The 15,103-nt window shown below is 40.3% G+C and overlaps 1 protein-coding gene across 1 annotated transcript in view; it reads left to right on the forward strand.

The window, feature by feature from the left end:
• The window catches only part of MYO1E (myosin IE), a 190,441-nt gene that overhangs the window by 95,419 nt on the left and 79,919 nt on the right, over positions 1 to 15,103 (forward strand). The window contains exons 6-7 of the mRNA XM_023616529.2: positions 8,962 to 9,049; positions 13,032 to 13,121. Of these exons, the coding sequence (XP_023472297.1) occupies positions 8,962 to 9,049; positions 13,032 to 13,121 (178 nt within the window). The remainder of the gene's footprint in view (positions 1 to 8,961; positions 9,050 to 13,031; positions 13,122 to 15,103) is intronic.

Genomic DNA, 15,103 nt, shown 5'->3' on the forward strand with positions numbered 1-15,103 from the left:
ATTTAGCCATTGCAGGTACTTAAGAACTTATTTTGCAGTGTCATTACAAGAGCGGACAGATCACCCCTTTCTCTTCAGCCCTGGACCCACCAGGTGGGCAGCAGAGACGTTTCACCTCAGACTTCTTTCTTTCCCAGATCCAATGGGGCTGCCAGGAAGGAAGTGTGTGAATTGAGTCTTTGGAGAAGGCTGTCCAGACCCTTCTTTGATGTGTTTCTCATTCTCGATCGCATCTTGTCTTGTGATCCGAGTGATGCAGGCTATTATTTGTTAGTTCCAGCTGTGTGTGAGATAATAAATGTTTTTGGCAGAGGCCTTCCTTAAAGGGGTGTGTATCAGCAAAGACTCAGGAGTAGTTAGAAGTTTGATTATACAATGAACTGTGCTATTCATGGAATTACTTTGGGAAACCCTGTTGCTTTTAATTGACTATCTAACCCGTGCGAGGATTTTAAATATGTACCCTCATCAGAAGCAGTATATAGCTCAGGCTCCTGAGTCAGACTGTCTTGAGTACCCTCCCAGCAACGCCACTCACTAGCTCTGTGTCCCTGAGCAAGTTGCTTAGCATTTCTCATCAAAGAATGGGGATAAGAATAGTAGCTGCCTCACAGGGCTGTTATTCGGAGCAAGTGAACAGTTCCTGGTGGACATTAACTGCTTGGTGGACACGTGCTACAGTTATTACATCCACAGTATTCTCGTTTGCTCCTTTCAAATCTCCTGTGCAATTGATGTTCATTTTCATCTTCTGATGAGTCACTTTTCAGTCACTAATATGTTCATCTCTAGAATTAGAAAAAATATATATATGTTTTCAAAACTATCCCTGTATTTTTTATCCTTGGGTTATATCTTTTGAAATAAGTGTCAAGTTCAATACTAATATGTCCCTACATAAAAAAAGTAGGGTGTGTGAATAGGTCCCAGGGGGAATTTTCAGAACTTCGTTGTCTTATCGATCTCCCTGCCATGTTGACACAGTGGACCCCCAGTTCCCTCAGCTCTGTGATGCCACATCCATCCTCCTGCTTCTCTTCGTGCCTCTAACTTTTCCATCTTGTTCTCCTTGGGGAGCATCTTCAGCATGCTCCTGAGATGTCAACGGTCCTCATTTCATTTAATATACTTTGAGCTGCCAGCAACAGAAAGTCTAATTCAAACTGACTTAGAAATTAAGGAAACTTATTATCTCATATAACAAAACATGCAGAGGTTGTGCAGACCCCAGAGCTATTTAACTCATTGGTCCAGTGATGCCATCAAGGACTCAGCTTCTTTCCACCTCTCTGCTTCACAGTCCAGACATCCTGAGATTGGTTCCCCTTGGCAGTTCCAGGTGGCTACCAGTGGCAGTCAGAGAGGAACGTGCTTCCTTACTCACATCCAAAGGAGAGAGAAACCTCTCCCATTAGTCCTCCCCTTCAGTCTAATTGGGCAACTTTGTTACTATGGACTCTTGACAGTTGCTGGGGGATGGGGGGCAGATGGCTTAGCTGAGGATGGGACCAGCTTCCCTGTGCCTCGTGTGCCAGGACAGGTACCTGAACCAAATCAGGATATTGTCAGGAAAGAGGAGCTGGGGAATAAAGCTTGAGTGGGAACAAACAGTGGCCACCGCAGTCCCCAGGGTTGTGGCTCAGCCTGTGCTCGATCACGCTTTTCCTTGGTAATCTCACTCACTCTTACCACTTTGATTCTCTTTTACAAGTTGATCACTCACAGCACTAAATCTTCCCCCTGAACCTTTCGCTGTGCTTCAGACTCACATTTTCAACCATCTGCTGACCATCTCTATCTGCCACTGATCAACAGAATTCAAAGGGTGGGGGAGGGATATATATGCCCGTGTGTGTGTTTGTGTGTTTTGCCTGTACACAAGTGAACAACTATTCCATTTATTTCTTCCTCCTCTATCCTCAGATTTGAGACATTTCCCATAAGCTCTCTTTGAAACAATTTATTTTGAAGTAATTCCATATGTGCAGAAAAATTGCCAGAAAAGTTCAAAGTACCCTTATATCTCCTTCTCCTAGTTTCCCCAACTGGTAGCATTTTACCACATTTACACTCTCCCTCCCTCCCTCCCTCCGTCCTACCTCCTCTCCCCCTCCACAGCCACACACACACACACACATACAGACATATTGGTATTACCAATGATATTAGTGTTTTTATGAAGCTTTTAAGGTTGAGCTACAGAAGCAATAACTCATCATCCCTAAACCCTGTAGTGTGTTTTTCCTGAAAACGAGATGCTCTCCTACATAACCAGTTACACTACTCTGAATGAGGACATTGATACCGGGACAGCACTATCATCCAACCCACAGGCCCCATTTACATTTTGCCAGTTCTGCCCAAAATATCTTTCCGTTTTGCTCCAGGATCCTATCCAGAAGTACATGTCTCTTCGGTCTCCTTCATTGTGGAACAGTTCCTCAGACTTTTGCTGTGTTTTCTGCCCTTCACAGTTTTAAGGAGTTCAGGCATTCAATTGGTAGGCTGACCGCTGATTCCTCATGAGTAGACTCAGGTCATGCCTTCTGGGCAGGAATGCCGTAGAAACAATGCTGGCTTTCCCTCACCTGGTCCATCCTGTAGCTGTCGGCTATGTTTCTGCTCACTAAATTCACCACATTCTCTTTTATGATGTGTTAGCATTTGGTGGGGACATATTCTGAGATTGTGGCAACATCCTGCTCCTCATCAAACCTCCTCCAGCCGTAGCATCCATTGATGACTCCTGCTCGAATCAATCACCTCTATGACGGGTGTCAAATGGTGACAATCTATTTCCATCATTCCTTCTACAGTTATTAGTTGGCAGTCTACTAAGGAGGATTTTTCCCTCCTTCTCTTTATTTATTGATTTATTCATTTTTGTGGCAGAATAGATTTATGGCTTCCTATTTTATTCAATGCATCTTAATCCGTTCTTTTCGTTATCTTGATTTGGCCAGTGGGAACGCTTTCAAACTGCCTCTTGTGTGCTTGACATGTCCACAGCAGTTGCCGTACATTTCTTTACTTTTTGGCACAGTTACCATGTTCCAGGCATAGCTTCTATTTTTCCTGGCCCAGCCCTGGAATTGTCCATTTCTCCAAGGAGCCCTGGTTCCTTTTATTGGAGAATAGTATTTAGAAACTAAGATTTGGTGCTTGGTGTTTGTTGATACTGGTGTGTCATTGCTTTTAGACCGTCTCAGTGGCCAATGCTAGGAAATATATATGTACGTATATATGTACTGTATACACCATGCACGCATGCAGATTTATTTATAACTATTTCTACATCCGTATGTGTGTATACTGATACCTTCAGGTCCAGCAGTTTGAACTGATACCTTTAATTGCAGTCTGAGCCTTTGGGGTTCTTTCATGCTTCTTTTCAAATTTGTTAATACTTTTCTCTGACAGTGAGAGTCTTGTTTCCACATTATTTTCAATATATTTGTCTGTTGCTCAATCTATTTATTTATGTGCCCAATCTAATCAATCTCCCCATCACAGCCATCTCTTCCATCCGTTACTTCAGTGCTCCTCCTACCCCTCATGGCTCTAAGTCCTGGCCCACCAGGCCTGCAGGCCCCACACCTCTGGGTAGCCCTCGAAAGCCCTTTGCTGCTCTGCATCCTTAGTCTCTGAGTTCCTGCCACCACATGATTTCCCTGCCCTGCCCTGCGGGGTATTTAAAGTCTTATCTTAGTGGCAAGATATTCACCAGCTTCTGAGGCCCCAAACCAAGAAGTCACTCTTGATTCCCTCCTATCCCTCCTCTGCCATAACCAATCCCTTGCCAAGTTCCACCGGTCTCACTTCCTGATAGGGCATGAGTTCACTCCCTCATCTCTTTCGTCACCAGCACTGCTCTAATAGAGGCCTTCACCTCCCTCGCCTGGGCCCCTCACACCCTTGTAACCTGGCTCCTTCCTTTCTGTCCAACCTCCGTGCTCTTCGCATGCTCCCCCCTGATGATGGCAGCACCTCCCAGTGTGATCTGGGCACCACTGGGGATGTCAGGTGACTGCAGGTGGCACACTGCAGGGTTTACCTAATCTTAAAGTATATACAGAGGATGATCCCATGTTGAATTTTGTTTCAGTATTTCTGCTTCTATCAAGGAGTAAGTCTGCTTTGTGCTGGCATGTTTTAAAACCTCTTTCTTAAAGAGAACAGGCTTCAGACTCAAGGCTTTTGGCAGGCCGGCTAGAATTTAATGGCAACAAAAATTGCTCATGTTAACTATTAAGTAGATTAATATTATTTCTATAAAATACATGTAAATTTAAAGAGTAATGATCAAAGATCACCTGTTGCTTCACTTGCGAGTAAAAGAACATCCCCTGATTGACCCTCCCCTGTCAGGCCCATCCTGGCTCCTTCTCTTCCCAATTCACAGGTAAATAACCACTGTCCTGATTTTTGAATATCTCATCCTCTTTTCTTTAGAGTTTTACTACTTATATTTGCTTCCCCAACCAACATCTTGTTTAGCCTTCTGTGCTTTGGAACTTGATGTAAATGGAATCATATTATATACATTCCACGTATACTTCTGCAACTTGCTTTTTTTTCACACAACGTTAATGTTCCTGAACAAAAGCCATATTGTCAGAAGTGACTAATTCTTTTTTTTCTCATTATTTCCTAGAATTCCACTTCTGAATATGTCATGGTTTATTTATCTATTCTATGTTGATGGATATTTGAGTTATTTTCACAGTGACTATTTTATTTTTATTTATTTATAAGGTTGCCGATTTTGGGCAAGTGATAGTGGTTTTCTATTTATAGTAGTCATATAGAGGTTCCTTTTTAAATAAATTTAGGTAAATTGAGTCAATTTAGAGAAAAACACTAAGTAAATAATAGGTCAATTGGCCTTTATAGGTAAAGGCAAAATTCATGAGTATGGCACAGAAAGGACTGAAGTCTGGAGTCTTTATAAAATGTGACACTGCCTGCCGCTGACCAGAATGATTGATTCTTCCCCAAACCTGATCCCCAAGCCCACTGTCATGGACTTCCGTTGCCCTCCAGCCCCTCTCCTTATCCCTCCAGCGCCCCCACTTCACACTCAAGTCCTAGTCAACTGCTGGTAGGTCCTTTCAATCGAACCCTGTGGGGTTTTTTCCTCCAGCTATTGCTCAGGCTTCACCCCACCCTGGTCCTGGGGCACATGCACACACACACGCACACTCGCATGTGCACACACACACACACTGCCCACTTGGCTAACTTTACCTGTCTTATTGAGACTTAAATAGTGTGACTTCCTTTAAGAATCTTTTCCTAACACATGCTGCAATCAGGGATAGATGCCTCTAGGATACCTAAACCCGTACACACATTTCCATGGTGTTGTTATAGCGTTTGTGCACTCCCCTGCCCCAGGAGGCAGGGGGCTCCTTCAGGGCAGGAGCCCTGTCTCAATCCAGGCTCCATCCTACAGCTTGGCACGTGGAGGGGCTTACGCAATTACAATGGGTCAACAAATGCACCCATATAATTTTTGTTTTAAATTTTTATTTTTTCTAAAGCGCAAACAAATATAAGGTTGGGAAAGCAACATTTCAGTTAGATGAACTTGATCAGTTCTAAGGAACAACCAGTAAGAGACCAGTAGAGGTAACTACTGGTAAGAACCAGTAGAGATATTTTGAGACTAGGATATTTTGGATAGGAGTAGATTTGTGGATCTTCCAAATGTAGGAATGGTTAACTCTCTTTTTCTATGGGATATCTCCCCCCAAAATATGACTGAAATATTTTTACATTTGCTAGAATAAGTTGAAGTGAATTGAAAACACTACTGATTTTTTAAGTGAGAAATAACCTTCAGACTAAGAAAACCGATTGTGGTCCTCGAATCCAATGATTATATACCATTGTAAAAAGCTTTTTCCCCCCAGAATATTCTTTCCATTTCTTTGAAATTTTAGCATATGTTTCCTTTGCGTAGCTAATGCCCATAGAAATATTACATTATTTGCTGTTTGAATTGATATTTCCTACCAAGGCTCTCTTGACTTTGTTTTAAATTTGCTTGGCTGGAAGCCAGCCGGCTATATAAAAACCATGAAATTTGTTAAAAATTCTTATTTCTAGTCCCTGTCTTTGGAGACTGGGATTCAGCAGATCATAAGAGGGGCCCAAACATGGGCATTTTTTAAATACTCTGAGGATTCTGGCAAACTGTTGGATTTAGGGACCAATGGGGCATTTTTCTAATTTAAGGCACATACACTTCTAGAGTATTTTTTGGTCCACTTTATAAATCAAGTGAAAGCAATTAAATTAAGAAATCCTGCCTATAACCATAAGCCAAGCAAATTGCTCTAACTGCTATGTGATGCAAAGCAAATAATTTTGGGTGTGCTATATAATCTGTCTAATACCTTCACATTCTTTTAACTTGGTTTTAATCCAGGGGAAGAAACAATATTTTCCCATCCCAAAAGGGCCAGTATAATTATGGTTATATATACTGTAAACTTCAAGTAATTATGTAACATTCCATTATTGTACCATGTTCTGAGCAAATTACCGGCTTCTGATCAATAAAACTTCTTTTTTAAGTGTCTGTAAATTGAAACCAAGAAATGAAAATTCCAGTCAATGTTCAGGCAGAACTAATTATTTTAAATCTTCTGAAAAATATCACAATTACCGAGAATGTAGATATCTTATTATTGGACCTGGCATACTTATTTTAATATATGAATTGAGTTGCTTTCCATTATTATTCTTTTCTTTGCTTCCAACCAAAAAGACAAAATACTTCATGTCTGATCACACTGTGAACCAAAGACACAGTGGGGGAATTGCTATACTTTTACTTCGTAATTCTAATAGGATTTGTTATGTTTTCCTTTCTTCTCTCTTTTCACACACACACACAGCTTATTCTGAGGAACTCGAAATATGAAAATATATTTACTCATCATGATAAAGGACATTGAATAATAATCTAAAGAAGTTAATCAGTGTTGATTATCACTGTGATATGTGATCCCACTTTTTCTGGAAATGCTGTTTTAAAAATGTGAAATATAGAAGTAATTGCCTGTCCCCAAAATGTAAGCATTAAGAGAAATCACATGAAATGAAACAAGAATCATCCAATTACCAGCCCCGTAACAAGTCAGAAACATTTTTTTCCTTGTTCCATTTCAGTTCTTGTCCGTACATTATTTTCAAATAGTTGTAATCACGTTATAGATACATTGTCTTCTGCTTATGTTGCTGCTTAACCTTAATTCATTGTCTTTATGTTGCCATGTAGTTTTCTAATAATTTTAAATGTCTGTGTAATATAATATTGGGTGATTGTACCATTGTACTCTTGGACTATCCATATTCTGGAATATTCGCATTATTTACAACATTATAAAATGGAGTTTCATTGTTGACAAAACCAATGCTTCAAATGAGCAAGAGTACATGTTTTGACCCTGAATCTAACATATAAATCATCTGATTACATGGGCCATTTAAACAGATAATTTCCTTATGAGCTGAAATATTTACTGTAGCTACTTGTGCTGCGAGTAAGCATCTCCTCTGAAACCGGTGTGACACTTCATCCCGGACTCGTTGGTTTTCTACTTGCTGCCGTATCTTTCTTCTGAAATTTCAGTTTGGTTTCCCTCTTCACATGACCCAGAAACCAGGAGCTGAGTACTAGGATGGTGAATGAGTTTTGCAGACGGAATTCATTCAAGGAAATTAAAGTTCTGAGTTTTGCTATAATGACTACTTTAATCCTTTTTGTTTTGTTTTGTTTTGAAATATCAAATTATTTCAATTTTATTTCGGTTTTCTTTTGGGGGTACAGGATCACCTGGCTTGGTTGTACCATGAGCAAATGTTTCCTCTTTTCTTAAGTAACTAAACAATTGATGACAGTTAATTAGGTTGGATCTTCATAGAAGAACATTTGCTCTGTATCCTAAAATTCTTATCACCAACACCAAACAGAAATATTGTTTTATAAGCTCGTAGCAGCCTGGAGTTTTCATACCAAATTCCACCTGTGTTTTACATAAGAATTCCCTTAATTTAATTCTATCATGGTAACACAAAGGCTACCAATAGGAATATGAGAAATCTGACCGACTTAAGCATGTTTTGAATTGAGGTCATCATCATTCAAGGGGATTTTGAAGGAAGAAGGGGTGTTTTGAAGGGCAGACTATAGACTGTTAATGAAAGGGTTTCCCGGTGGAGTACAGCCACTGAACGGAAGGCAGTCTTTGTTACCAGGATGTGATTAATATTGCCTCATCATTTAATTTTAGAACTTCCAAAATAAAGTTGTTTGCATCAGTTCAAGGCACATGCTTTGAAACCTGAGAGTGCCTACTTTTTCTTTTTTTTTATAATGGAAGTAACATGTGTTTCTAAAAGTTTGGAAAATAGTGAATTGAACGAAGTCTCCCATGGTATCTTTTCCTTTACTAAAACTTCTGCTAATCTTTTTGTGGTCCTTCTAGTCTTTTCTGTTCTTATGTACTTTTTTTTTCCTTTACATTTTTGTAACCATGTTTTATATATAATTTGAATCTGGTGTATTTCACTTCATGTTACTTCATATGCTTTTTTTCCCCAATATTTACAATCTTCATGTCAGTTGTAATTTCTGTATAATATTCCATCCTTCTGATGTTCCCTAATGTTCCTCATCATGTCCTTTATCATCAGGCCTTTAAAATGCTCCACTTTTTATCCTATGCACAATGATGATTATCAAGACCTTGGTCCACACACCATGTTAAAATTGCTCATACAAGTCATGGGGGTGATCTGATCCTGCCATGATTTGCCTTTCTCAACCAGTGTTGTGCTTTTTTTTTACTGAGTTCTTCTGCCTGTTTTTTTGGGGGGGTTTTTTTCAGGGGGGAGGTAGCTGGTTATGATCCACTTCACGTGTGGGTATTTTTGTCTTTCTTTCCTCAGTGGTGAAAGTGGTGCTGGAAAGACAGTGGCTGCCAAATACATCATGAGTTACATCTCCAGAGTGTCTGGAGGAGGCCCCAAAGTCCAGGTGGGTTGGTGATATGACCCATTTTGAGACCTGTACTATATGAAATGGAACCACTTGCTGTTTAAAAAATGCTTTTTCTTTCACAGAAAAGACATTGGTTCTATAACCAGGAAACTCGAAATCTGCAAAGAAAAACATATTATGAGATAGAAATGCCCAATATATAATGAGCTCCTACAAATCAATAAAAAGCTCAAAAATCCAAAAGGAAAATAAACAAAGGGCATGAAAATCAGCTCATGGAGAAGGAAATGTAAATGAATCATAAAACATGAGAACATCCTCACCCTCATGATAATAAGAGAAGTGCAAATTAAAACTACAAGGGAAAACTGTTTCTTAGCTGTCAGAAAAGCAAAAATTTTGTAATACTTTAAACATTCTCTTGGTAAAAATGTAAGGACATAGTCCCTCTCATACCTTATTGATAAGAGCATGAACTAGTATACTTTTATGGAGAACGTTTCAGCAAAATCTATCAAATCCACATGCATATACCCTTTGACTTGTCAATTCTGCTTAAGATAATTTATCTTTTAGATGTGCTGAAATGTATCCAAAATGATACATGTATAAAGTTATTTGATGTGGCATTTTTAGGTAATGTAAAAGCCTGGAAACAACTTAAATGTTCATTAATTGGCGTCTGGTGAATTAATTTTTGGGTCATAATTGAGTAGAATATTATACAGCCATAAAAAATGAAGCTTCATGTTCTGATAGGGAATGCTCTCCAACGTGTATTATGAATTGCAAAAGACAAGGTTCAGAACATTGTGTATAATGTGCTGCCATTTGAGAAAAAAAAAAGAGAACATATATCAATATTTGTTTGGATATGTATAACATATCTCTAGAAGGATATATGAGAGACTGATAATGATTTCTTCCAGGAGGAAAACTAGGAGACTGGGGGAAGGACATACTCTCCCTGTCTACCCTTTCAAAACTTTTATGTTTTGAACTATGTGAATAAATTTCCAATCCAAGAAATTGACACAAATTTTAAAAGACAGAGAGAAAAGAGAGAAAGGAAGAAGGCAAGATTGGAGGGTAAATATTAGGAAAAGGGGAAGACCTAGAGAACGAGGACACAGGAGAATGAAAAGAAAAGGAAGGGAATACAATATGAGCAGTTAAGTAGCATATTCAAGAAGATAGTGCAAAGAAAGGGGTAAATACAACTTTATCTATCTTTAGTTTTACTCACTGTGGTAGCAGAATCAGCATCAGTAGCAATGGGTGAAGCCCCCTCCCCAAATAGCAATGGATGTGATGGGGGGGCGAAGGGCCACGGGGTGCTGCCCAAATTCATGAGCTCATCACTGGCGCAGATTGCTGGGGATATTTTTTATTGGAACTCATGCTTGAAGGTAGATTTCACCGTAAAGATTAATTTTTTAATGAGAATAGTTTAATAAGCAATGTTATTGCCACAATCAGCTGTAAACTTTAAAAATACACATCAAAATTCTCTTTATTGTGGCTCTGTCTCCTAATTAAATGGTGCTCCATCATGTCTGGTGGGTCAGAAAACTTAAGGTAGCATCCACGATTCCCTTCCTTGAGTGAAAGGGTCTAAGAGTGGCCCCTTTCACTGAACAGAAGGAAGGTCTAGAGCAGAACTCTCTAGTAGAAAGATGGTGCAAGTTACATATCTAATTCAAAATTTTTCAAGTAGCCACATTAGAAAAAGTAAAAAGAAGCCTATGAACTTAATTTTAAAAATATTGTATTTAACCCAACATATCCAAAATATCATTTCAGCACATAATCGCTATAAAAATTTAATGAGATACTTTACATCCTTTTTGGTACTAAATCTTTGAAATCTGGTGTGAATTCTATACTTGCAGCACATCTCAGTTGGGACTAGCTATGTTGCAACTCAACAGTCACATGTGGCTCATGGCTTCCATATTGGACAGCGAGCGCAGCTCAGGAACCTAGGTTGCTGTAGTACATCCACTTGCTTTTTTTATGTTCGTGTGATGATAGCCTTTTTTTTTAATTGAGTAATTGATAGGTTACAATCTTGTGAAATTTCAGTTGTACATTAATGTTTGTCATTTGTGTTGTAGGTGCACCACTTCACCCTTTGTGCCCACCCCCCACCCCACCTTTCCCCTGGTATCCACTAAACTGTTCTTAGTCCATAATTTTAAATTCCTCATATGAGTGGAGTCATACACAGATTATCCTTCTCTTGCTGGCTTATTTCACTTAACATAATTCCCTCAAGGTCCATCCATGTTATTGCAAATGGAATGATTTTGTTCTGTTTTGCAGCTGAGTAGTATTCCATTGTGTATATGTACCACACGTGTGATGATAGCTTATCCCTAGAAGACTGACATGGAGACTGGAATCCAGGACGCTGGTTCGGGGCTGGGCTGCTCCTTTACCTTAATTTGTTCTTTCTCTTTTCTTCAGTATGCTCACCACAAGCCACAAAATTCTTGGACACTTTGATAGTTGATGGATGGGTGGATGGATACATGCATAGATATTCTCAGTTAGAAAATCAATAATTGAAGAAGGGAAGAGACAGGCAGAGCTTTCCTTTTGTTCTATCCCTACAAGAAGCTGAGTGTTGATAAATGGTGTAGGCATGTCTGGCTAGCAGACAATAGGTATAAAGGATTAATGAAGATCGACAAAATCAAAATAAATTTTACAAAGAAAAGCAATGTTTATATAAATCCATGAGTTTTTAAAGGGGAATAAGCAGCTTGAAGTATGTTTCTCGGCTTTGAAACTGACCCTATGGAGGGACCACCCAGAATTTGCGTTTGGTGCCATTGCTAATGACATGTGCCCCGTCTATGGAGTTTCAGTTCTTATTCCTCTTCTGAATGTTCAGAAGGGTGCCAAAGGAACACTTTGGCTGTTACATAGTCAATTAGTAGTTAGTGCCTTTATCTAGTCCTATTTGCTACAGACCACGACCTAATGACCAGACTGCAGACGTTTAATGTTGACTTTTCTCTTCCTGTTTTCCTATGAGGACGATGATACAGAGCTCTTGGCTTGAAATTAGTCAGTAGCTAAAGAGCACAAACCAAAGACTTGTTATTTCTGGAACTTGTTTAACCATAGCATGCGAATAATTAGAAGTACAAGGAATGACTCACTTATTGAAAGACCTCTCCAACATCAACTCCTATCTGTCGAGCTGTCTTGCCCATGGGGTGTTTTGCACACTTTTCAGTCTGGCACAGAACTGGGGTGTTTGAAAACCAAATTCTTCCCCTCCAACAGGCCAGGAATTGTTCCATACAATCCAGTGTCGGCCCTTGCTGCTCAAAACGTGGCTCCACGCTGGCAAAACCAACAACCCCAGGGAGCTGGTTAGAATGCAGACTCTCGGGCCCCGCCTCAGACCTTTGGAATCCGCATCTGCGTTCTAACAAGATCCCCGTGTGATTCATGCACGTTAAAGCTTGGGAAGCACAAGACTCTGTGTCCACCAGCTTTGTTTGGGAAGGAGAAACTGTTTAATTTCCCTTATGGTACCTCTCTCCTGCAGTGAAGAAGGTGGAAGTGGGGTTGCAATAGGCGGGTAGAGAGGCTGGGTAGAGAAGTGGTAGTGATAGTAAAGGTGATGATCACAGCAGCAAGTAGATGCCCGTCCTGCTTCCCCTTCCTTCCTGTTGTGATTCCCGGCACACCTGGGAGGGCAGGTAAAGCTGCAGCATCCATCTTGGAAACCCAGTCCGGGAATGTTCATAGATCCTCTTTTACTGGCACCCTGGCTCCAGGGGATCCTGCATCAAGTCAAGGGAGTTGAAAGACACGAACACACGAACAGGTTTGGGTCTGTCAAGAGGAAAGAATAAATCCTCCAGAAACCCAGAGACACGTGGATCTGAGGCCTCTCACCTTACTGCATTCGGAAACCAGGTCCTTCGGCAAAGTCTGGGTTCACACTGTGTGCTAGGTGTTTGCACCATCCTGACCTCTGGTCTGTTTGCTGTGACAGCACGTCAAGGACATTATTCTGCAGTCCAACCCACTGCTGGAGGCCTTCGGGAATGCCAAGACAGTCCGGAACAACAACTCCAGCCGATTCGTAAGTCTCTCCCCTGTTTCAGAAAATGTCACCTGATCGATGATGTTGATATTCTTGATTTAAGTCTGGAATCCCCGAGGAAATAGGAGATTTTCCCACATCATCACGAGGCTGCCTTCTCAGTCTTTTCTTCCTTCTCTGAAGCAGCGAGCTGTCAGGTTTCCATGAGCCCTTTGACTGAAGTTACTTTTGAACCTCAGCATATAAATAAGATAATTTTTGCAGACAGTTCTCAACTTGAGTTTCCTTACTAAGAAAAATAAAAATTCATCAAAGCGTCGGCTTTGGTCCTGCAGAGTTTGCCTTGTGCCCTGGAGAAAAGACCTGCTTTCCCAAACAAAGAAATGAGTAGGCTAGCTCCCAGGTCTTGTTGCTTTTCTTTTGTTCCATAGACCTCGGTCTGTGCACACTGGAGGGAGTAGACACTTTGAGCTGGCACCTTGGGAAGAACCTTCATCCTCTTTGTCAGCCAGAGTGAGCCCACCGCCTACGCCACCGTCATAGCTTTGTGTATTTGTTTTATGTCTATTCATGTAACATCCTAACACCCAAAAGTGGCTGGATTTAGCCTGACAGGGTGCCTCCTAATGGCCCACTTACCCAAGGCAGTGAAAATGTCAGCCGAATGCACTGTTGTGAATGCCCATTCAGACGGATTTCTGTCTGAGTATCTCCTGAGGGGGTGAATTGGAAGGCTGGCAAGGATGAATATGAGTCTGTTTCCCTTGACAAAAAGCCACATTTGCAAAGAAATGAATATTTGCCCAGTAGCTTTGATTTATGTAGATGTTGCATCTTATCTCAACCATAGATTATGTCTGGCAGGAAAGCATTCAAGGAGCCATCTGTGAGGCTGATTCTGGACCATTTTAAAATAAATGAGTGGCAATTTTGGAGAAAAGCAATTTCTTTTTCACCCTTCTATTTTGGAAGGAAGCTTCTATTTCCACGAGCATTCTTACTAAGTTCTCAGGCAGGAATTAAGTTCCCTGGTGAGTTATATCTGTCAGGATTGCCCTCACTTTCCTTGCTGTTCAGTATTGTTCAAACTGTTTACTCACTTGTTCATCTTGTCTATTTTTCTGCTCAATGCCTGGGTTGCGTGATCTTGAAGAAGTTTCTAAGTCATGGAATAGGAAAGGAGATGTCAATGAATTTTCCCCTTCACCTTTTTTCCCCTAATTGTCAATCTCAATCAACCTTGTAAAAGTGGACTTGACCAATTGAATTCTCTAGCTAGCCATACCTCTCTTTGCCTTCCTTAGAGAGCAGCAAAATAATTAAATCAATGTTTTCTTGATTTTTCCAATATAAATTGTTCTTTATCCTTGGACAAGGAGGATACATCTGTCAATTTTTATAAAACCAGTCAAAACAAATATACCCAGCATTTATTATTTTTCTGATTACAAAATTTCATACAACCCTGATGGAAAAGACTATGGATGGGCAATTCACACACACAGAGTAATATCTGATGGGGCATCAAAAGATGTTCTCACTAACAATGAGGGGAATGTAAATTAAAACCATTTATCATTTTCTGTCTCTCAGATGGGCAAACATTAAGGAGAGTGATAATACCAGAGAAAAGGTACTATTGGTTGAAGACTGATGCATTCCCCCAGGAGAGCAATTTGGCAAATTTTATCAAAATTTAAAATGCTCATGGCTTCGACTCAACAATACTTTTAGGGTGTAATATCTAAGTTCTCTGTTAATAATAACTTATTTAAAAAGATATCCATAATATATTGTTAAATTTAAAAAAAAGAGGGGGGCTAGCCCAGTGGTGTAGTGATTAATAATGTTCGTGTGCTCCGCTTTGTTGGCCCAGGGTCCGTGGTTTCGGATCCCGGGCGTGGATGTATGCACCACTTATCAAGCCATGTTGTGGCAGGCGTCCCACATATAAAGTGGAGAAAGATGGGCACTGATGTTAGCTCAGGGCCAGTCTTCCTCAGCAAAAAGAGGAGGATTGG

The sequence above is a fragment of the Equus caballus genome, chromosome 1, assembly GCF_041296265.1.
Source record: "Equus caballus isolate H_3958 breed thoroughbred chromosome 1, TB-T2T, whole genome shotgun sequence".
Lineage (NCBI taxonomy): Eukaryota > Metazoa > Chordata > Mammalia > Perissodactyla > Equidae > Equus > Equus caballus.